We start from the raw sequence: 22387 nt of genomic DNA, 5'->3' as shown, positions 1-22387 counted from the left end.
ATTAGAAAACGGATTCTGTATTTGAAACAAAAATTCACACTTATCATGCTTATCCGGGAGACAATGGCAGAGAACAACGCTGTGGATAAAATCTCGCCTGCCGTCGCCAGGGTTGACATCTGAGTTAGCAGGCCCTGTGCTCACATCGCAGACTTTAATTTGGAAGAGATTAAATCATTTTATATTTTTTTTAGTCTTGCAGCTGTAAGAGAAAGGGAACAGGACACGAAAACAGGACCAGTAACATTGTAACACGCTAACTAGAGCAATACGCAAAAAGATGTGTCAACCCTTGTCCCACATTGATACTTGCCAAACCAGGCTAACCATGCCCATACCTACCCCTGAATGTCAAAAAAGGGGGCAGCTTCCCTGCAAGTACCAGAAAATGAATCCACTTGTGGAGAACTGGGGCAGTATCAATATAAATTTTTCAGTCCGAGGAAAACGGTCCGATTATTCTGATCAGAGTTCAATCAGATTTTGATCAGAGTTCGATCAGAGTTCAGTGTTCGATCATAGTTTGATCAGACTTGAATCAGAGTTTGATCAGAGTTCGTTCAGAATTCGATCAAAGTTTGATGATAAAGGCATTAGTTTATCTTGGAAGTGGAGAGAAAAAGAAAAGGCTTCTCCAGCTTCTCCATTCTGTTAGTCCATGAAAATCAGCTAATATGGAAAGAAGAAGCAGGCACCACACAACAAATGAAGATCTGAACTAATACCAAATAGGAAATCAACCCTGTGCATACAGGAAGTATAATTTGAAAAAAAAGAAAAAGAAAAGAGTATGCACATCAATAGGGATAACCTTAAATGAATTTTATTTGAATGGAGACATCAAAGGTAACAGGTACACACAATAGTAAAAACATTTAAAATGCCAAAACAGGCTGACAAAACACAGATCAAATGTGCTCCGTCCCAGGGCACATATCACATGGCACAATCAGATAGAAAAATATGCAATAACCAATAGAATTGCACAGTATAAAAGCATAAATGGTGTGGTGTAAACAGTCACATATGCAGATTTATACTGGAAACCATAATATTACACTCCAAAACAAAATATAGAATGGTGTACCGCCAGCCCACTTAGGTTAACTGTCCCTATATAGATCAAGGGAAATAAAGAGCTGAAGAAATATGCCCTATTAAGAGATTAAAACCGTTCCCAAATCCAAATCCAGCCGGTACGGATAAGAGGGAGAGGGATACTAGGCAGTCAAATAGCTATTTGGAGGTTTGGTGCCATGTGCAGCCTGGGGAGCAAGTGTTCCACGCGTTTCGACACACTCAAGTGTCTTCCTCAGGGAGAGGTCATCATTCACTAGTGGTGACATCATCACTGGCATTTTCCCATGGTCCTGAGGTCACCACAGCTCAGCCCGGCCTCGATGATGTCACCCCTGGTGAATGATGCTGCGCTCTCTCTTCATTCATTTATTTAGTTAGATCACAGGCGGCGGATGTGGAATACTCTGATCATCGTCTCCTGCTGTCACTGTTATTAACGGCAGCAGGAGTCGGATGATGGGGATAAGAGTCCCGAAAGCCCCCACCTGCTGTCATCGTTCGGACATCAATGATGAGAGCCAGCTTCAGCACCTGCTGCCGGGGAACAACGCTTACTGTAGCGCTTCTTCCCCGGCGGCCGTCCATGTGATACTGATGCATCACACAGATGGCATCCGTGTGCGGTTGTAGACTCATTTGAATGGGTCTACATGTGTCAATGTCTCCGGTACATGTGAAAACTGTCACCGCACCTACCGGACACACTGACGTGTGAAAGAAGCCTTAATGTCTGTGGAGGCAGTAGGACTGTCCCCAATGTTTGTCATTTGGGGAAAGATGGAATGGGCATAATGTATTTCACTATTGCAGATTATTATGCTTCCTTATTGAGAAATATGGGCAGGAGGGTATGGCAGCAGCTAATTACGCGCTCCCTAAAAAATTAATAAGTTCTAATTATGCACGTTAGGGTGCAGGTAAAGGGAGAGAAAGCTGTCTTATGTATTTGCCCAGACTGAAAAGGTGACTTAAAGGGATTATTTGTGGTTTAAATAAATGCACTATTTACTTCTTCCATTTATCTAGCACAGATACTACAGCGGGCACTGGTCTTCTACAAGCTGCCAAAACATGACAACCAGTAGGCACAGCAGTCACGGCTGGACCTTTGACATCACCACTTAGCAATTAACATAGTGCTAGTGGTTTTTTTTTTTTTTTTTTTGCTGCTGTTTTTACTTTTTCTCTTTAGAAAACCTTTAAAAATATATTACTGCTTTAGTGTGAACTGAACCATTGGGAGGTCACACGAGAATCCAGGTAGGCAGCGCAGTTAGGGCACTAAACTCTGACTTCTGCTTCCTGACCAGTCCAGTCTCAAAAATCAATATAAGAGATGGAATAATGTGCAAAATCTGGTTAGAGTATCGTAAAAAAACAAAAACTAAAATCTTTCAATTTTCCCACTGGTAACAAGGCCTAATATCAGGCTCATACTTCCAGTTCTTATTTGGAGCCACATAGCTAAACTGGCACTAGACGGGATATTATTTGTTGACTTGTAAAGAAGCGTTTTCTAGGCATTCTCTATGATCTGTGCAGGGAGGGAGCGGAGGTGAGCTGTGACATCACCTATTGTAAATGGTGGATCCTTTGTTAACTTTCATTGTAATCTTGACAGTGATGATAATGAGACTGGTGAAAAGACATCTGTAAAGAACAGGAAGTATGAGTCTAGTTTTAAACTTATTTTTCAGTGTGAATTTATTTATTTATTTATTTTTATACAAATAGTAATGTGGAAATAAAATAAAATTCATAATAAAACATAAAAAATATTAGAAAAACAAAAATGAAAATTTAAGTTAAATTTAGCATAAAAACCTGATGGGTTATTTTCTAACACATTTCTTATGAAAGGATTGTTCTCATTTATTTCATTGCTTCCATCTTGCCTGGGGGTGGGGCACCATGAATGACTGACAGTTTGGAGTAGCGGCATTGTTGCCCCCTGACCCAAACCGTATGCTCTCCAATGCTCATATATAAGTGCCCCTGCGCTCCTCTGCAGCATCAGAGGAGTACATGACCTGATCCACTGGTAGCAAAGAGCTTGCACTGGCATGTTCCTTGCCTAGGAAAGCGCTGATAGACTGCAGAGGTGGTCGGTAACCTGGGTTTGGAAATGTAAGCGTGAGTCTTGATGTTATCCAAGCTATGTCTTGATAATAGCATAGACTGAGTACAAAATTTCAAGGGCACTGCTGTAATGGGGGATATTCCCAGGGCGATCACATGTAACACTTTGAGTGGCATGAATTACATTATTGCCGGGGTAGGACATATCAAGCAGTCCCATGCCATTTTGATATACTGAACCTATCATTGCAGGTTGTAAGTAAATCATTATTGGAATTATGTGATAATTTGCTTAGATGTGTAATTAAATACCACATTGGATGTTATAATGTCATAACTAACTAGCAATGCCATCTGCGGGGAAGGCAGCGGCAGGGGATGTACCCTGGGTCCTGCATATTTATCCCTTATTTGGTTACCCCTTACACCTAAGTCTGAGGCCTCTAATATATCGAAATGTGATCTCTTGCTTTGCACTGAGGAGGGACAACACCCCGAAACATGTGTCTGCAAATTGAGATTCTGGTTTGGCTCTTATCCTAACTCATGTGCCAAGGCTCGATACTGAGTTTTCAGATTGCTACTTCCAATAGGTGGCGCTAGAGTTCAAGTCTTTGTTTTCTCTGCATTGGTAATGACATGACATGACTGCTGCCAGGTTGACTCTTCAACTTCCCCGTTGTGCTTTCTCCACTGTGCCATTCAACTTTGAATTGAACCAATGCGTAATATCTAACAATCTGATTGCGAAGGATATTTTGCTTAATACCTGCAATATTTTTCACTTCTTTGTCATCCCTAAACCCTTCCAGTCCTGCTTGACTGACGTCCATCAATACTTCCATGGATTTTAAAAATTATTTTTAGCATTTGAGTTTCATGGACACTTTTGAATCATTTTGCCTTCAATGACTATGTTCACACGTTGCATTTTTGCTGCGTTGTTTTTTTTCGCCGGCAAAACCTGCTCTCTTCGCAGTAAAAAAGTTGCTTACAAAAAGCAGGAATTGCTGCATTTTTATTGCAGCAATTTTGTTGACTTTTTTTGCATGCTGGTAAAGTTTATTATTATTATTAAAAAAAAGCATGAAAACTTTGATTTCCAAATACAAAAATACAGAAATAAAAAAATAAATATATTTGGTCTTACCACTTTTAAAAAAATCTCGTCAATGTTACTGGGTAATTTTTAAGTCGTAAAAACAAAACTAAAAAGAAAAACAATGGCAGAATTACATTTTTTTCACCGACTTTGGAATGTTATTCTATTTTTCAGTAGATTATGGGTGTCTAAAAACTACAACTTGTGCTGCAAAAAAAAACAGAAAAAAAATCTCATGTGAAATAATCCCCGTAACTTACTTGCAAGAAGCGAAGGGGAAAAAAAAAAAGAAAAAAAAATGAAGATTGTCTGCGGTGGGAAGGGGATAATTTTTGGATACGTAGCTTTGAGATGTAATAACAGCTGTGAACATTTATGTAATACACCTGATGCAATGTAGCTGGTAACCCATAGTCTCATAAGTACCAAAAACATGGGAGCCAAATTTAAAAAACAAACAAAACAGTAGCTGACGCTTATTCGCTGGCACGATGAATAGTAAATGAACTTATGGTTTTTAATGCGTGGTTGAGCTAATTTTGTTAATGCAAATTACCCTGCCGCTGTGTGTAGCTTTAATATGCAAAAAGAAAAAATCCTGTTGCCTGGCAACAGATCCAGTCCCGCTACGTGGATGGTGTTGAAGAGCAATAGGCAGTAATAAATGAATGCCCTTGCTGGAGATGTGACTAAATCTGAGGCAGTGAAAGGATGCAATTACTTGTCCGAAAGGGCGGAAAACCAACAAAGCCAAAGTACAGTAGGGGTGAAAAAGAATGACTTCTTGTGGTCTGCTATAATGGCAGCAAATTAAGGAGAGGAGATATTTTGGAAATGTGAAGGTCAGCTTGTTATCCTATATTTTCCTTAGTTCTACACACCATGAATATATAATCATGGCCTAAAGTGTTGGCACCCTTGAAATTTTTCCAGAAAATTAAGTATTTCTCTCAGAAAATTATTGCAATTACACATGTTTTGTTATACACATGTTTATTTCCTTTGTATGTATTGGGACAACACAAAATAACAGAAAAAAAGCAAATTGGACATAATTTCACATAAACCCCCAAATATAGGCCTGACAAAATTGTTGGCAGCTTTTCAAATTGTGGGTAAACAACTTTGTTTCAAGCACGTGATGCTCGTTCAAACTCACCTGTTTGTGGGCAATAAGAAAGTCACACCTGAAACCAGATAAAAAGTGGAGAAGTTGACTCAATCTTTGTATTGTATGTATGTGTGTGTGTCACACTAAGCATGGAGAATAGAAAGAGGAGAAGAGAACTGTCTGAGGACTTGAGAACCAAAACTGTTGAAAAATATCAATAGTCTCAAGGTTACAAGTTCATCTCCAGACATCTTGATGTTCCTTTGTCCACGATATGCAACATAAGTAGTTTACAACCCATGGCATTGTAGCTAACCCCCAGACGTGGACAGAAGAGAAAAATTAATGAAAGGTTGCAAACAAGATATTCCAGATGGTGGATAAGCAGCCCCCATCAAGTTCTAAAGAAAATCAAGCTGTCTCAGGGTGCATCAGTGTCAGTGTGAACTATTCGTCAACATTTGAATTAAATTAAACGCTATGGAAGAAAGAAGACCCAGGAGGGCCCCACTGCTGACTCAGAGAAATAAAAAAAGCTAGACTGCAGTTTGCCAAAATGTATGTGAGTAAGCCAAAATCCTTCTGGGAAACCATCTTGTGGACAGATGAGACCAAAATAGAGCTTTTTGGTAAAGAACAATCATTCTACTGTTTACCGAAAATGGAATGAGGTCTACAAAGAAAAGAACACAGAACCTACAGACAAATATGGTGGAGGCTCAAACATGTTTTGGGATTGTTTTGCTACCTCTGACACTGAGTTCAATGACTGTGCAAAGCATTATGAAATCTGAAGGTTATCAAAGGATTTTGGGTCGCAATGTAGTGCCCAGTGTCTGAAAGCTGGGTTTGTGTCCTAGATCTTCCAGCAGGACAATGACCCCTAAAAATGCTTCAAGAAGCATTTTGAAATTGAAGGGAACAAAGCACTGGAGAGTTGTGAAGTGGCCAGCAATAAGTCCAAATCTAAATCCAGTTGAACACCTGTGGAGACCTGGAGCAGTTTGCAAAAGAAGAGTGGTCCGAAATTCCAATTGAAAAGTGAAAGAAGCTTACTGATGGTTATAGGAAGCGATTGATTATTTATTCCAAAGGGTGTGTGTTGTGAATTTACTTTTTGCTCCCTCTAGTGGTTACTAGTTTTTTGACTCTGGTTTTTCTGTCATTCCTTTTATCCGCACCTGGGTCGTTAGTTAAGGGTGTTGCTATTTAAGCTCCCTGGACCTTCAGTTCAATGCCTGGCAACGTAGTTATCAGAGCTAGTCTGCTGTGCTCTTGTCTACTGATCCTGGTTCCAGTTATATCAGCTAAGTCCGCTTTTTGCTATTTTGTTTTGGTTTTGTATTTTTGTCCAGCTTGTTCCAAATATATATCCTGACCTTTGCTGGAAGCTCTAGGGGGCTGGTGTTCTCCCCCCGGACCGTTAGACGGTTCGGGGGTTCTTGAATTTCCAGTGTGGATTTTGATAGGGTTTTTGTTGACCATATAAGTTACCTTTCTTTATTCTGCTATCAGTAAGCGGGCCTCTCTGTGCTAAACCTGGTTCATTTCTGTGTTTGTCATTTCCTCTTACCTCACCGTTATTATTTGTGGGGGGCTTCTATCCAGCTTTGGGGTCCCCTTCTCTGGAGGCAAGAAAGGTCTTTTGTTTTCCTCTACTAGGGGTAGCTAGATTCTCCGGCTGGAGCGTGTCATCTAGAATCAACGTAGGAATGATCCCCGGCTACTTCTAGTGTTGGCGTTAGGAGTAGATATATGGTCAACCCAGCTACCACTGCCCTATGAGCTGGATTTTTGTATTCTGCAGACTTCCACGTTCCTCTGAGACCCTCGCCATTGGGGTCATAACAGTTTGCCAGGCCAGTATTAAATGTTTAATGCATTGCAGAAGAGGGATTATAAGAAAGAAGATTCTGAGTTTTTTTTTTTTTTCTTCTTCCCCTTTACCTCAGAGTGGCTATGCTTGCTGCAGACATGAATGTCCAGACCTTGATTACAAGTGTGGACCAGCTGGCTACTCGTGTGCAGGGCATACAAGACTATGTTATCAGTAATCCTAGGTCAGAACCTAGAATACCGATTCCTGAACTGTTTTCCGGAGACAGGTTTAAGTTTAGGAATTTTGTGAATAATTGTAAATTGTTTTTTTCCCTGAGACCCTGTTCATCTGGAGACTCTGCTCAGCAAGTAAAAATTGTTATTTCGTTCTTACGGGGCGACCCTCAGGATTGGGCTTTTTCGCTGGCGCCAGGAGATCCGGCATTGGCTGATATTAATGCGTTTTTTCTGGCGCTCGGTTTACTTTATGAGGAACCCAATCTTGAGATTCAGGCAGAAAAGGCCTTGCTGGCTATGTCTCAGGGGCAGGACGAGGCTGAAGTGTACTGCCAAAAATTTCGGAAATGGTCCGTGCTGACACATTGGAACGAGTGTGCACTGGCCGCTAATTTTAGAAATGGCCTTTCTGAAGCCATTAAGAATGTTATGGTGGGTTTTCCCATTCCCACAGGTCTGAATGATACTATGGCACTGGCTATTCAAATTGACCGGCGGTTGCGGGAGCGCAAAACCGCAAATTCCCTCATGGTGTTGTCTGAACAGACACCTAATTCGGTGCAATGTGATAGAAAAATCGCAAATTCCCTCATGGTGTTGTCTGAACAGACACCTGATTTAATGCAATGTGATAGAATCCTGACTAGAAATGAGCGGAAAATTCATAGACGCCGGAATGGCTTGTGCTACTACTGTGGTGATTCTACACATATTATCTCAGCATGCTCTAAACGTATAGCTAAGGTTGTTAGTCCTGTCACCGTTGGTAATTTGCAACCTAAATTTATTCTGTCTGTAACTTTGATTTGCTCACTGTCGTCTTTTCCTGTCATGGCGTTTGTAGATTCAGGTGCTGCCCTGAGTCTTATGGATCTGTCATTTGCTAAGCACTGTGGTTTTACTCTTGAACCATTAGAAAATCCTATTCCTCTTAGGGGTATTGATGCTACGCCATTGGCAGCAAATAAACCGCAGTATTGGACACAGGTTACCATGTGCATGACTCCTGAACACCGCGAGGTGATACGTTTCCTGGTTTTACATAAAATGCATGATTTGGTTGTTTTAGGGCTGCCATGGTTACAGACCCATAATCCAGTCCTGGACTGGAAGGCTATGTCAGTCTCAAGTTGGGGCTGTCGTGGTATTCATGGGGATTCCCTGCCTGTGTCTATTGCTTCTTCTACGCCTTCGGAAGTTCCGGAGTATTTGTCTGATTATCAGGATGTCTTCAGTGAGTCTGAGTCCAGTGCACTGCCTCCTCATAGGGACTGTGACTGTGCTATAGATTTGATCCCAGGCAGTAAATTTCCTAAGGGAAGACTGTTTAATCTGTCGGTACCTGAAGATACCGCTATGCGTTCATATATCAAGGAGTCTCTAGAAAAAGGACGGATCTTTGAGACCTTGTATTGATTATCGGCTTTTAAATAAGATCACTGTCAAATTTCAGTATCCTTTACCGCTGTTGTCTGACTTGTTTGCCCGGATTAAAGGTGCCAAGTGGTTCACCAAGATAGATCTTCGTGGTGCGTACAACCTTGTGCGCATTAAGCAAGGTGATGAATGGAAAACCGCATTCAATACGCCCGAAGGTCATTTTGAGTACTTGGTGATGCCTTTTGGGCTCTCCAATGCGCCTTCAGTTTTTCAGTCCTTTATGCATGACATTTTCCGGAAGTATCTGGATAAATTTTTGATTGTTTATCTGGATGATATTTTGTTTTTTTCTGATAATTGGGATTCGCATGTGGAGCAGGTCAGGTTGGTCTTTAAAATTTTGCGTGAAAATTCTTTGTTTGTCAAGGGCTCAAAGTGTCTCTTTGGTGTACAGAAGGTTCCCTTTTTGGGGTTCATTTTTTCCCCTTCTGCTGTGGAGATGGACCCAGTCAAGGTCCGAGCTATTCTTGATTGGACTCAGCCCTCGTCAGTTAAGAGTCTACAGAAGTTCTTGGGTTTCGCTAACTTCTACCGTCGTTTTATCGCTAATTTTTCTAGCATTGTGAAACCTTTGACGGATATGACCAAGAAGGGCTCCGATGTAGCTAACTGGGCTCCTGCTGCCGTGGAGGCTTTCCAGGAGTTGAAACGCCGGTTTACTTCGGCGCCTGTTTTGTGCCAGCCCGATGTCTCACTTCCCTTTCAGGTTGAGGTGGATGCTTCAGAGATTGGAGCAGGGGCCGTTTTGTCGCAGAGAGGCCCTGGTTGCTCTGTTATGAAACCTTGTGCCTTTTTCTCTAGGAAGTTTTCGCCTGCCGAGCGAAATTATGATGTGGGCAATCGGGAGTTGTTGGCCATGAAATGGGCATTTGAGGAGTGGCGTCATTGGCTCGAGGGTGCTAAGCATCGTGTGGTGGTCTTGACTGATCACAAAAATCTGATGTATCTCGAGTCTGCTAAACGCCTTAATCCGAGACAGGCCCGCTGGTCATTGTTTTTCTCCCGCTTTGATTTTGTTGTCTCGTATTTACCAGGTTCAAAGAATGTGAAGGCCGATGCTCTTTCTAGGAGCTTTGTGCCTGATGCTCCTGGAGTCGCTGATCCTGTTGGTATTCTTAAAGATGGAGTTATCTTGTCAGCTATTTCTCCGGATCTGCGACATGTGTTGCAGAGATTTCAGGCTGATAGGCCTGAGTCTTGTCCACCTGACAGACTGTTTGTCCCGGATAAGTGGACCAGCAGAGTCATTTCCGAGGTTCATTCCTCGGTGTTGGCAGGTCACCCGGGAATTTTTGGCACCAGAGATCTGGTGGCCAGGTCCTTTTGGTGGCCTTCCTTGTCAAGGGATGTGCGGTCATTTGTGCAGTCCTGTGGGACTTGTGCTCGAGCTAAGCCTTGCTGTTCTCGTGCCAGCGGTTTGCTCTTGCCCTTGCCTGTCCCGAAGAGACCTTGGACACATATCTCCATGGATTTCATTTCTGATCTTCCGCTATCCCAGGGCATGTCCGTTATCTGGGTGATATGTGATCGCTTCTCAAAGATGGTCCATTTGGTTCCTTTGCCTAAGCTGCCTTCCTCTTCCGATCTGGTTCCTGTGTTTTTCCAGAACGTGGTTCGTTTGCACGGCATCCCTGAGAATATTGTGTCAGACAGAGGATCCCAGTTCGTTTCCAGATTCTGGCGATCCTTTTGTAGTAGGATGGGCATTGATTTGTCGTTTTCGTCTGCTTTCCATCCTCAGACTAATGGACAGACGGAGCGAACCAATCAGACTTTGGAGGCTTATTTGAGGTGTTTTGTCTCTGCTGATCAGGACGATTGGGTGACATTCTTGCCGTTGGCTGAGTTTGCCCTTAATAATCGGGCTAGTTCCGCCACCTTGGTTTCGCCTTTTTTCTGCAACTCTGGTTTCCATCCTCGCTTTTCTTCGGGTCATGTGGAGCCTTCTGACTGTCCTGGGGTGGATTCTGTGGTGGATAGGTTGCAGCGGATCTGGAATCATGTGGTGGACAACTTGAAGTTGTCACAGGAGAGGGCTCAGCGCTTTGCCAACCGCCGCCGCGGTGTGGGTCCCCGACTACGCGTTGGGGATTTGGTATGGCTTTCTTCCCGCTTTGTTCCTATGAAGGTCTCCTCTCCCAAATTTAAACCTCGTTTTATTGGGCCTTACAAGATATTGGAAATCCTTAATCCTGTATCTTTTCGTCTGGATCTTCCTGTGTCGTTTGCTATTCACAATGTATTTCATAGGTCCTTGTTGCGGCGGTACATTGTGCCTATAGTTCCTTCTGCTGAGCCTCCTGCTCCGGTGTTGGTTGAGGGCGAGTTGGAGTACGTGGTGGAGAAGATCTTGGATTCTCGCCTCTCCAGGCGGAGGCTTCAGTACCTGGTCAAGTGGAAGGGCTATGGTCAGGAGGATAATTCCTGGGTGGTCGCCTCTGATGTTCATGCGGCCGATTTAGTTCGTGCCTTTCATGCCGCTCATCCTGATCGCCCTGGTGGTCGTGGTGAGGGTTCGGTGACCCCTCACTAAGGGGGGGGGGTACTGTTGTGAATTTACTTTTTGCTCCCTCTAGTGGTTACTAGTTTTTTGACTCTGGTTTTTCTGTCATTCCTTTTATCCGCACCTGGGTCGTTAGTTAAGGGTGTTGCTATTTAAGCTCCCTGGACCTTCAGTTCAATGCCTGGCAACGTAGTTATCAGAGCTAGTCTGCTGTGCTCTTGTCTACTGATCCTGGTTCCAGTTATATCAGCTAAGTCCGCTTTTTGCTTTTTGCTATTTTGTTTTGGTTTTGTATTTTTGTCCAGCTTGTTCCAAATATATATCCTGACCTTTGCTGGAAGCTCTAGGGGGCTGGTGTTCTCCCCCCGGACCGTTAGACGGTTCGGGGGTTCTTGAATTTCCAGTGTGGATTTTGATAGGGTTTTTGTTGACCATATAAGTTACCTTTCTTTATTCTGCTATCAGTAAGCGGGCCTCTCTGTGCTAAACCTGGTTCATTTCTGTGTTTGTCATTTCCTCTTACCTCACCGTTATTATTTGTGGGGGGCTTCTATCCAGCTTTGGGGTCCCCTTCTCTGGAGGCAAGAAAGGTCTTTTGTTTTCCTCTACTAGGGGTAGCTAGATTCTCCGGCTGGAGCGTGTCATCTAGAATCAACGTAGGAATGATCCCCGGCTACTTCTAGTGTTGGCGTTAGGAGTAGATATATGGTCAACCCAGCTACCACTGCCCTATGAGCTGGATTTTTGTATTCTGCAGACTTCCACGTTCCTCTGAGACCCTCGCCATTGGGGTCATAACAGGTGTGCAACAAAATCAAGTTGAGGGTGCCAACAATTTTGTCTTATCTAGTTTTGGATTTTTGTGTAATATTATGTCCAATTTGCCTTTGTCTTCTCTGGTTTTTTTTTTGCGCTGTTCCAATACACACAAAGGAAATTAATATGTGTATAACAAGACATGTGTAATTACAATAATTTTCTGGGAGAAATGCTTAATTTTTTTGAACATTTTCAAGGGTGTCAACACTTTCGACCATGACTGTACATCTTCGTGATTTTGTGACGAAAACTTTTTCAGCTAGATTCAGTTTCAGGTAAATTCCATCTGGAGTCCTCATAAAAAGTACCGCAAAAAATGAACATAATGCACAGCATTGTCAAAATGACATTGCTGTGCACATGATCTATCTTAGGTCATTTCTTTTGACCACTTCTGGGTTCAGAAACCTAGAAGAGGTTAAAAGAATTGTCATGCTCATTCTTGAAAGTATAAAGACAGGAGCTCCAAAATCACCCCAAAAACAACTGAAAAAAAGCTGGTGAAGACACTTTAGGAAAGCGAGCACCGATACTTGCAGCATTTTCAATTTGGAAAACTCTCCATTTCTGCTGGCGTCTTAAAGACGATGTGTGCACATACACTTAAGCCAGTCTTTTTTCCAGAAAAAACACAAGTAAACTGGTGCAGGCTAAGAATCACTGGCAGCAATTAAAATGTTATACCCTGTCAGCAATACCTACCTTCATGGCCCCTAGGCTCTTGGTGGCGTCTGAGTCCAACATGTGAGAAAATGGATCTTGACAGTAAAACTCATCGGCAGAGCATTCAGTCTCCGATGGCATCTGAAGAGCAGTCAGTTGGTGATACTCATTGCCCAAATTATGTGTAGATCCAGCAGTTTAGGAAATTTCTGGAAAATTGGCGCAATCATTTTAATTGGCTATCGCTCTTTAAAACCCATTATATTTCAGCTCGTTACAATGTCAGTTTTGGATATGGCGTACTCTGCTTACAAGATTCAGACAAAAGGCACATATAGGTGTACAAATAGATGAAAAGGCAAAATGGGCCCTTCTGGCATTTGAATTGCCACCACAGTCCCTATCCAAAAACATGAAGTCTAAACATTGCACCTCTTCTTTAAAAAACTATTGTGGTGGGTGGACCCTGTTACAAAATAACATCACCAGTTGATTAGCTTTAAAGTGGACCTGTCCTTTAATACAAAACCTGTAGAAAATTACCCTCATCACCCATAACAAGATAGAATTGTTTTTGTTGCACATACATGTCTTATATGTCCAGGAACTGACATAATTCTCAGGATTTGGACAGTTCTTCATCGACATTCCATCAGCACTACCGGTGCTGGAACTTCTCCTTGACTTCCCAATATGCATTACTTCTGCCATTGTCCAATAGCTTGCCTGCCCTGAACTAAAATCTTTGTCATTCTTGAGTACAGTCTGATAGACAAGAGAGCAGGAGCAGAGATACAAAACATATCCTATTCCTGTAATCCTTCTTGGCATCTCTGCTGATCGAGACGGATTATACTTTACAACAGGCAGTGGAAAAAAAGTCATTCCTTTCATTTTCAAATAAGGCAATTTTCAGATTGTCCAATTGATCACATATTCATTATCTAGCAAATGAGATCAAGTTTCCTGAAAGTACAGAAACCATTTTAATATATAAACTAGTCTTGCGGAAAGGGTTGCACCAGACATAAATTGTAAATGATTTTACATAAATGTCTCATTTTAAACACTATACTGTCACTAAAGTTTAAAAAAAAGCATTTGAGTTGTAGTTAAAAAATCAAAGTTAATTGACGTCACACGTGTTAAGAATTCGATATACAAATCCGTTAAAACAGATTTGGCTTTGGCCACCTGGAAATCCAATGCACCATATTCAAATTAACATTTTGTTTGAAATATTTCACCACTTTAGTACCAAATGCACCTTGAGATCCGGAATCTTTCATTTTACAATACACAAGAACAGGGCAAAAACAGTGTAAAATAGATGATCCATACCATAATCTGCTAGGAGGCTCATGGACAAAGGATTCAAGGTTGGATAGGTGCTAGAAACCTATAAGGCTATGTTCACACTTTGCGGTTTTTGCTGCAGATCCGCAGCGGATTTGACGCTGCGGATCCGCAGCAGTTTTCCATGCAGGGTACAGTACAATGTTACCCTATGGAAAACAAAAACCGCTGTGCCCACATTGCGGAAAATCCCTTTAAAAACCGTGCGGAATTGCTGCGGAAAAAAAGAAGGAGCATGTCACTTCTTTCTGCGGATTCCGCAGCGGTTTTCAACATGCACCAATAGGAAAGTGCTGTTGAAAACCCGCAGAGGAATCCGCAGAAGAAACCGCAGGAAAATCCGCAGTGAAAACCGCAGCGGTTTTGCACTGCGGTTTTTCCAAATCCGCTGCGGAAAAATCCGCAGCAAAATCTGCAAAGTGTGAACAAGCCCTAAAGGGTTCCCTTCCCCATAGGCACTACAATGTAAGGAAACAAGGGACAAGGGAGGGTAAATGGACACAAGGGTAATGGAAAGGGGATAAAAAACGATAACAAGCACCATGCCCTGCTATCTTAAGGAACATTGCTAAACATCATTAAATTACCAGTTTCCACCCCTGCCATGTGGCCATTGTTTTTCCTAAGTCCTTTAAAAAAAATATTTCGGTTGGTGGAAGCACTTTGCACATTGTGATAGTGAACATGGACACTGTGGTTACCATCTTTGCCATAGGGGCCAATATATTACATGCTATTGTGATAATCTTGTAGTTGTTTGATTCTTTTTTTCCTGGATATAGTGTATCACTAATATTTTTTTGGGTGACTTATCCCAAATCTTGGGTAGACTTACTATAGTTATGGGATAAATCACACCTTCATTTTAGACAATATTAATAAATCTGCCCCAAAACCTACACATATTACCAAAATAAATGGTTTGTGAAATTCAAAATGGGGCAAGGTATTCTACATTTTGTTCACCGTTCCCCATTGTTGTAATTCATACTCTAAAATTGACGCTCCAATTTATTGTATTATTTAACGGCCTTTGGCTTGCACTTGAGCAGTGGTGACTTGATGGATGAACGATCTGTAGGAAGATCAATCTTGTGCAAGTCTAGATAGGTCCACCAGGGTCTTCTCCGCCATTATCGTGATATTATAAAACCATCGGGTTTCTGGTCTTCCTCTTCACCTCATTTCTTCTATTCTTCCCACCTTGATGTCATTCTCCGGTGATTGCTCTTTTTGTATGATGTGTCCAAAGTAAGCAAGTCGTAGCTTGGTGATCCTTGCTTCGAGTGACATGTCTGACTTCATATGTTCCAAAATTGATTTGTTTGTTCTACTTCCCATCCATACTTCCAAAATGAAATACTGGCATTTCTCCTCCGTCAACTGGATAATACAAGGCATTGCAATTAATTACCATGGTCCTGTCCTTTAAAGCTAGAATCGACCAGAAAACATGACCCGCAACCTCTGCTTGGATTCCAATTCCCACTATGTCCCTAATCGGCCTTGTCACAAATATTAATTTACCCTTCTGGAGTGTAAAGATATATAACAAATGAGTGAGTGTTATGGGAGAAGATAAGGATTTTATTATCCTTTCTTTAGGAACCAGCAACAGGAGGGTGAGTGAAAGTGGTCCGGCTATTAATCACACATCGCTACCCCCTCTATCTGTCTGCTCAGTCCATAAACTCTGCCTGGAGGCTGTAATAGCATTGACTCATCCTGAACCGCTACCCAGTGGCTGATTAGTGAAGTGGAATCTGTCTGATCAACTTAATAAGAATTTACCTCTGCTCCAAATGATGGAGAATTCATTTGTCCTTTGCATGACTGGATTTTTTTTTTTCAATGTTGGCTGATGTCACTTGTAGATCAACCTCCTATTTTCCGATAAGCCCATAAATAGCCCTTTCTATAGGCCTGGTTAGGAGTTCACGGGGGTAACCTCACATTTGATCTCCTGTTCCAAAGCCAGAATTTGTGTCCATCCCTGTATCACCATGCTGAGGGATGACAAGAGCCTGCCCGTGACTTGTTCTGTTTGTAATAATGTAGGCTTCCTGCAGAGGAATAACAGCTTGGAGGACAGGAGCAGAATCGTCAGCTCCTTCAAGGAGAGACAGTCATCCAAAAATCTCTTGGTCTGCGAGAATATTGAGACAGAATCTAGGTTCAAACATACCGAGACCGATTTCTCCAACCTGTATGCCAGAGGTAAGACTCAACTCTTCTACTCATTGGATGCTAAAGCTTCTCAATAATGATGGACAATTTTTTGAACCCTTGACAATTTTTTTTAAACTAGTGCCTTCCTGTTCAAAATATGGTGTATTTTTGATTCTGTGTCTAAATTGAATGATTATTAAAACTATTATATTAGTTTTCCATATTTTGTATTATTTGTCCAACATTATAACAACTTTGTCTAATTTTTATAAAAACGAAAAAATGAAATACTTAATGTGTTTTTTGCACTCAATTAGTAAACTTTTTGATAATTGTTGTGCTGGTTACTTATACAAGGGTGGTTTTATAAATGATGGACTGTTTATATATCATTATTTTAAAATTTAGTAATTTTCTTATAAGGCTAAGTTCTCAAGATGAGTTTTTGGTGATTTTTTTTTTTTTTTTTTAAATGCAAGTAACCTATTTCAATTAATGGGTGCAGAAATGGACAACATCAAAAACTCACCAAAAGCTCATGGGAGAATGTAGCCTTGGAGTATCTTACTGTTGTGATCCTTTAAAAGGCTATTACAGATATAACAAATAAGCTTTTACATCATTCTTTGTATCTACTATAATTAAAAATTATGGTTCTAACAAGATTAGGTCTTAAAAATTGTAATTAATTAAAAACTGTATTAAAAAATTGTACAATTTATTTACTATACAAAAAAAGAACCATTATCTGATGAACCAGCAAAATTCTATTAATGCATCATGTTAAACTCTTTCAAATATTACACAATATACAATATTAAATGCATATAAAAGCATACATAAAAAAGACTAATATGGAGGGGAAGACGTCACTGAAAAATGAGCTACAAACTACTACATGTATAACCATCTCCTATCACATCTCCTATCACAACCATCTCCTATCACATGTATAACCATCTCCTATCTCCTAGGAGTAAGCTATAAGCGAAACGTACGTCGAAGTTGTGCTGCATATCATGATTTGTATTTACATTTTTGCACCTCTTTTTTTTAGCTTACTGGCTATTGAATGTATGATTTGGTTGTTTCTATGCTCCTTAATGATTTATTAATGCTGCCATAAATATATTACAATATACTACAATTATATATTAAATAATAGATTAACCACATACTGTTCTGAAATACAGTTTCACGGTTGTGAAATACAGTATGTGGTTAATCTATTATTTAATATATAATTGTAGTATATTGTAATATATTTATGGCAGCATTAATAAATCATTAAGGAGTATAGAAACAACCAAATCATACATTCAATAGCCAGTAAGCTAAAAAAGGGGTGCAAAAATGTAAATACAAATCATGAGATGCAGCACAACTTCGATGTACGTTTCGCTTATAGCTTACTCCTAGGAGAAACTCCTTCCATGATTATACTATAGGCAAAATGTAAGTCAGGATGTAAAAGTGCACAAAAGTTAATACAAACCACAACTTTGCAGCACAACTTTGACGTATGTTTCGCTTATAGCTTACTCATAGGGGAAACTCCACCATGAGGACGCTATAGGCAAAATGTATGTCAGGATGCAAAAGTGCAAAAAGGTAAATACAAGTCAGTAATGCAGCATAACCCTGATGGATGCTTCCTACAGCTTCCTCATGGGGGAACTTCCCCCATAAAAAAGGTTTAGGTAGAACTTCCCCCATGAGGAAGCTACTGTATAGGCGAAACATACGTTGGGATTGTGATGCATCACATTGTTTTTATTTACCTTACTGGCTATTCAGTCTACACACTTCTTGCTTTTTGCTAGGTTTTACTTCACATTGCCCTTCTACCCGTGTCTGTGTAGATCCCACCAAAGACAACATCTGCAAGGTGTTTATATGTTCTCCCCGTGTTTGCTTGGGCTTCTTCAGGGTGTTCTGGTTTCTTCCCACACTCGACATAATAATAGGGAATTTAGATTGTTAGCCAAAATTGTGATGATGGTGCTATATAAGTAACTAAAATAAAGAAATAACTAAATTAACCACATTTTCACAAGTGTATATTCATATTTATCCATGTAGTTTCCAGCTCATGCTTCCGTGTGGATGTGCCCTCCATATTATCCTGTTTTTTATGTATGTATGTATTAAAATAGTAAAGTGTCTATTTCACCTTTATCATCGGAATTTATAATTGTAAGATATATATTGCACACAGAGCAGCTTAATAATACATTTAATTGAAGTCTTCTGTTTGTGTAGATTGGTATTTCTACTAGAGGGATAACAATGTCCTCAAATTTACTTATGCGCTATTCTGTATACTGACCATAGTCCTGGCAGCTTTTTACTACCCGTACATTACCTTTCAGGTACCATAGGTAGAGATATGACTCCTCTTAGCCTCATAATACTGGAGCCAATGCTATTTATGAATATATTCTTGTATGTTTCTGTTGTGAAATACTGTGACCCATTTTGCCAGTATTTTGCATCATTTGCCTTGAAGAAATTCCGTATCAAATAGCATTCCTGCCTATGAAAAAAAAAATCCTATATTTGTAAATCCAAAACGTCTGCATAAGACTTCAATACTTAATGACGGTAACACAGAGATGACTGGTATTGAGACGAGATTAGACTGAGAAATATGGCTAATTCCAAATGAGAAAGGGCTACAACTGTCAGGGTGATGGGTGACCGAGCACTTAGTATTTTGTGCAGACAATTTGTATTCCCCTAGTCCAAGTCATATGTAAAGATCCCGGCACCTAGCTGACACCCGCCACGTGGTGATCCATCTTCTGCTTCTGTAGATTTAAAAGCCAGCCCGCTAATAGCTTGTTTGTTCTGCAGATTTACTGCCTGCCAAGAATGGAGAAGAACCCACCATGCAGTTTCTTCTGGAGGTGGTTGATATTCTCATGAACTATGTAAGGAAAACCTTTGATAGATCCACCAAAGTCTTAGACTTTCACCATCCACACCAGCTTCTGGAAGGAATAGAGGGTTTCAACCTTGAGCTTTCAGACAACCCCGAGTCACTTGAGCAGATCCTGGTGGACTGCAGAGATACTTTGAAGTATGGAGTTAGGACAGGTACGTTATTTGCTGGACTGTTATACATGATTAAAGATGTATTGTATTATGCAATATTGATTTCAGCATCAGGTTCATGGTAATTTTCATGTATTCCCCAATGACCAAATGAACACAAGAACTGTAAGGTGGCCCATACAAATTTGATGACTGTCAGTCGACCGGTTCTTCAGCTGATTGTTCAACCTGCAGCTATATCTCCCGACTCCTCCTTACACAGGAGCTCTCACTCTGCCAAGTGCTTTTGTGTTCTCTACCAGAGAGCCTCTTCTAAACTCTTTTGGTGGTGGCTTATCACACCGAGAACAAAAGGATCAAAAGTGCAAAATCGGACAGTGCAGATCCTTAACTTCTCCAAAATCATCTGTCGGGACACCCCATAAAGATTAGACTGTCGGCTGAGCCCACCAATATTAGCAGGTTCGGGCGACGTTGGTCTAATGTGTATGGAGTCATTAAACCAGGCCATACACCTTAGACTTACAGTATGTCAGCCAAACCTGCCAATTAGGATCGGTTTGGTCGGCAGTCTAATATGTATGGTCGGGGGACATGTCGATTAGGAATGTCCAATTGTGGACTGCCGATCACATTGTTCTCCATCCGACATGTCAGATGATGGTTTTCTTGTAGAGAACACACAAGAGCTCGGCCGAAAGAGTGCTTCTGTGTTCAGGGGCTAAGATGGCTGTCGGCCAAAAGATCATTGTTCTAATGGCTATCTAATTTTTAAGCCAGGTTAAGGATGCCTTTATACATTGACTTATCAGACCAATTTCAGTCCAATCAGATCTTTATTAATCTAAATTACAGAGAAAATGGTCAGTCGATCTGATTGAAATATCCATTGTAGGAAATAGAAAGATTTTACTTTAGGACAATCGCAACAGAAGTGGAAAATGAGAATTAGTTCTATCATAACAGAATAACGGTGAGTGTAACTGGTCAAAAGCAGACCAATGTTATCATCTGTAAGATTGGCCTGATTGATCAGAATTCAGTAATTAATAAAGGAGAAATGGCATCTGGGAAATACAATGGGCATAAAAGAGAGAAACAATAAAATAATGTGATTCATATTGCTCCTACAATAGGTCGCATTAAATGGAGTGAGGCTCACTCATTACAGGTATCTAGGTTTCACTCGAAAACACTGTGATTTAAAAGGAGCCAGGAGAGTTGAGAACAGTCATCTGGGCTGGCCACTGTCAGCTTCTCCCCATTGGACTTGGAAGGGTGACTCCTTTTTTAGTATATATTTACAGACCTGTCAATCAAGCAGAGTCAGGCAGGGAGAAGCCAGTAGGACCCGCCCAGTGGACTCTTCTTCCCACTCCTGCCTCCTTTTTAAACTAAATGTCTGTATTGGCAAAGCCTATCCCAGGTTTTTGCTGCCTGTAGTTCTGGCAGCGCAAATTACTTGGCCATTACCGGTTTGGTTTGGCTCTTCGAACCAACACCCTGGAACATCTGCTGAGTCTTTCTAAAATTTGCTCTATAAGCAATTTACGTTCTTCTGGAGCAGTGGGTCTCTCCTTTGGTAACACTTTGCTAAGAACAGTGTTATCCTCATCAAAAGCAAACTTAAGATACACCAAGGGAAACATCTCATTAAGCTAAATGGCATCGCGTGTGAATGGATGGCGCTATCCTGTACACTGGGGGACTGGATATATCGACCCTCGGTGGGACGTGAAGCATATACTCTCATTGTGAAGAGACAGCTTCGCGTTGATTATCCTCTTTATAGATAATCAGATGAAGCTATTCAGGTAATGCGCTGTCTAACTCTTTAACGAGAATAGTTTTAATACATCAAGTTCAAAATGACAAATCATTGCATGGTTAACGTTCCTTAAAGGAATAAAAATGCTCCTAAAATCCGGAGTTGATGCATTTCCTGATGTGTTTTTGTTTGCTTTTGACAGATCGAATATAAAGTAATTATACCTGCACTAGGCGTTTCTTGGTCTAAAGCTGCTTAACTATAGCGATAAGTAGGAATTTATTACAGAGAAAAAATGAAAAATGACCATATTTGTACAGCGGAGGGGATTTCATGGCACATTTCAATTTTCTGCAAGATTGCCCAAAGGAGGCTGAAAATGACAGACAAGGCCCTATTGAATTTACTTATTTAGATCAAGTTATTTATATAGCTCTGGCTTATTCTGAAGCACACCCCTATATCGCCAATGGGGTCACAGTCTAAGTTTCATTTTTTTAAGACATACCCAAATTATGAGGGTCAATGTATCTATATAGTATAACAAATTTGCCACTCCAGATAATGGAGTGGATTCCTATTTGAGTACCCGTAATAAGTGGGTTGCTTCTTTCCATGTATCTATGTTAGAATACAGGCGGAAACCCTCACTAGCTTGAAGAGAACATACAACATCCACACCCAGATTGCCCTGTTCAAATTTTGCCCTGTCCGACCTTTGGGTATAATGGCCACAGTGGGGAAAATTAGCAGCTACCCGTATATACTCGAGTATAAGCCGACCCGAGTATAAGCCGACCCCCCTAATTTTGCCACAAAAAACTGGGAAAACTTATTGACTCGAGTATAAGCCTAGGGGGAAAAATGCAGCAGGTACCGGTGAATTTCAAAATTAAAAATAGATGCTCCATACCGTTCATTATGGCCCCATAGATGCTCCACATAAAGCTGTGCCATATATACAATGCTCTGCACCGTTGCCCCATAGCTGTGCCATATATATAATGCTCTGCACCATTGCCCCATAGCTGTGCCATATAGTGCTCTGCCCCATTGCTGTGCCATATAGTGCTCTGCCCCATAGCTGTGCCATATAGTGCTCTGCCCCATAGCTGTGCCATATAGTGCTCTGCCCCATAGCTGTGCCATATAGTGCTCTGCCCCATAGCTGTGCCATATAGTGCT

The 22387-nt window shown here is 41.0% G+C and overlaps 1 protein-coding gene across 7 annotated transcripts in view; it reads left to right on the top strand.

Moving 5' to 3' along the window:
* The window catches only part of GAD1 (glutamate decarboxylase 1), a 103926-nt gene that overhangs the window by 43266 nt on the left and 38273 nt on the right, over positions 1–22387 (top strand). For all 7 annotated transcript variants that reach the window (XR_013217789.1, XR_013217790.1, XR_013217791.1 and 4 more), the window contains 2 exons: positions 16267–16425; positions 19234–19476. Coding sequence is in view for 4 of the 7 variants with exons in the window: in XM_077272732.1 (XP_077128847.1) it covers positions 16267–16425; positions 19234–19476 (402 nt within the window). In the remaining 3 variants the exon portion in view is untranslated. The remainder of the gene's footprint in view (positions 1–16266; positions 16426–19233; positions 19477–22387) is intronic.

Source organism: Ranitomeya variabilis, chromosome 7 (genome assembly GCF_051348905.1).
Source record: "Ranitomeya variabilis isolate aRanVar5 chromosome 7, aRanVar5.hap1, whole genome shotgun sequence".
Lineage (NCBI taxonomy): Eukaryota > Metazoa > Chordata > Amphibia > Anura > Dendrobatidae > Ranitomeya > Ranitomeya variabilis.
Note: the sequence above shows the minus strand (reverse complement) of the source record. Positions and strands in the feature narration are given on the sequence as shown.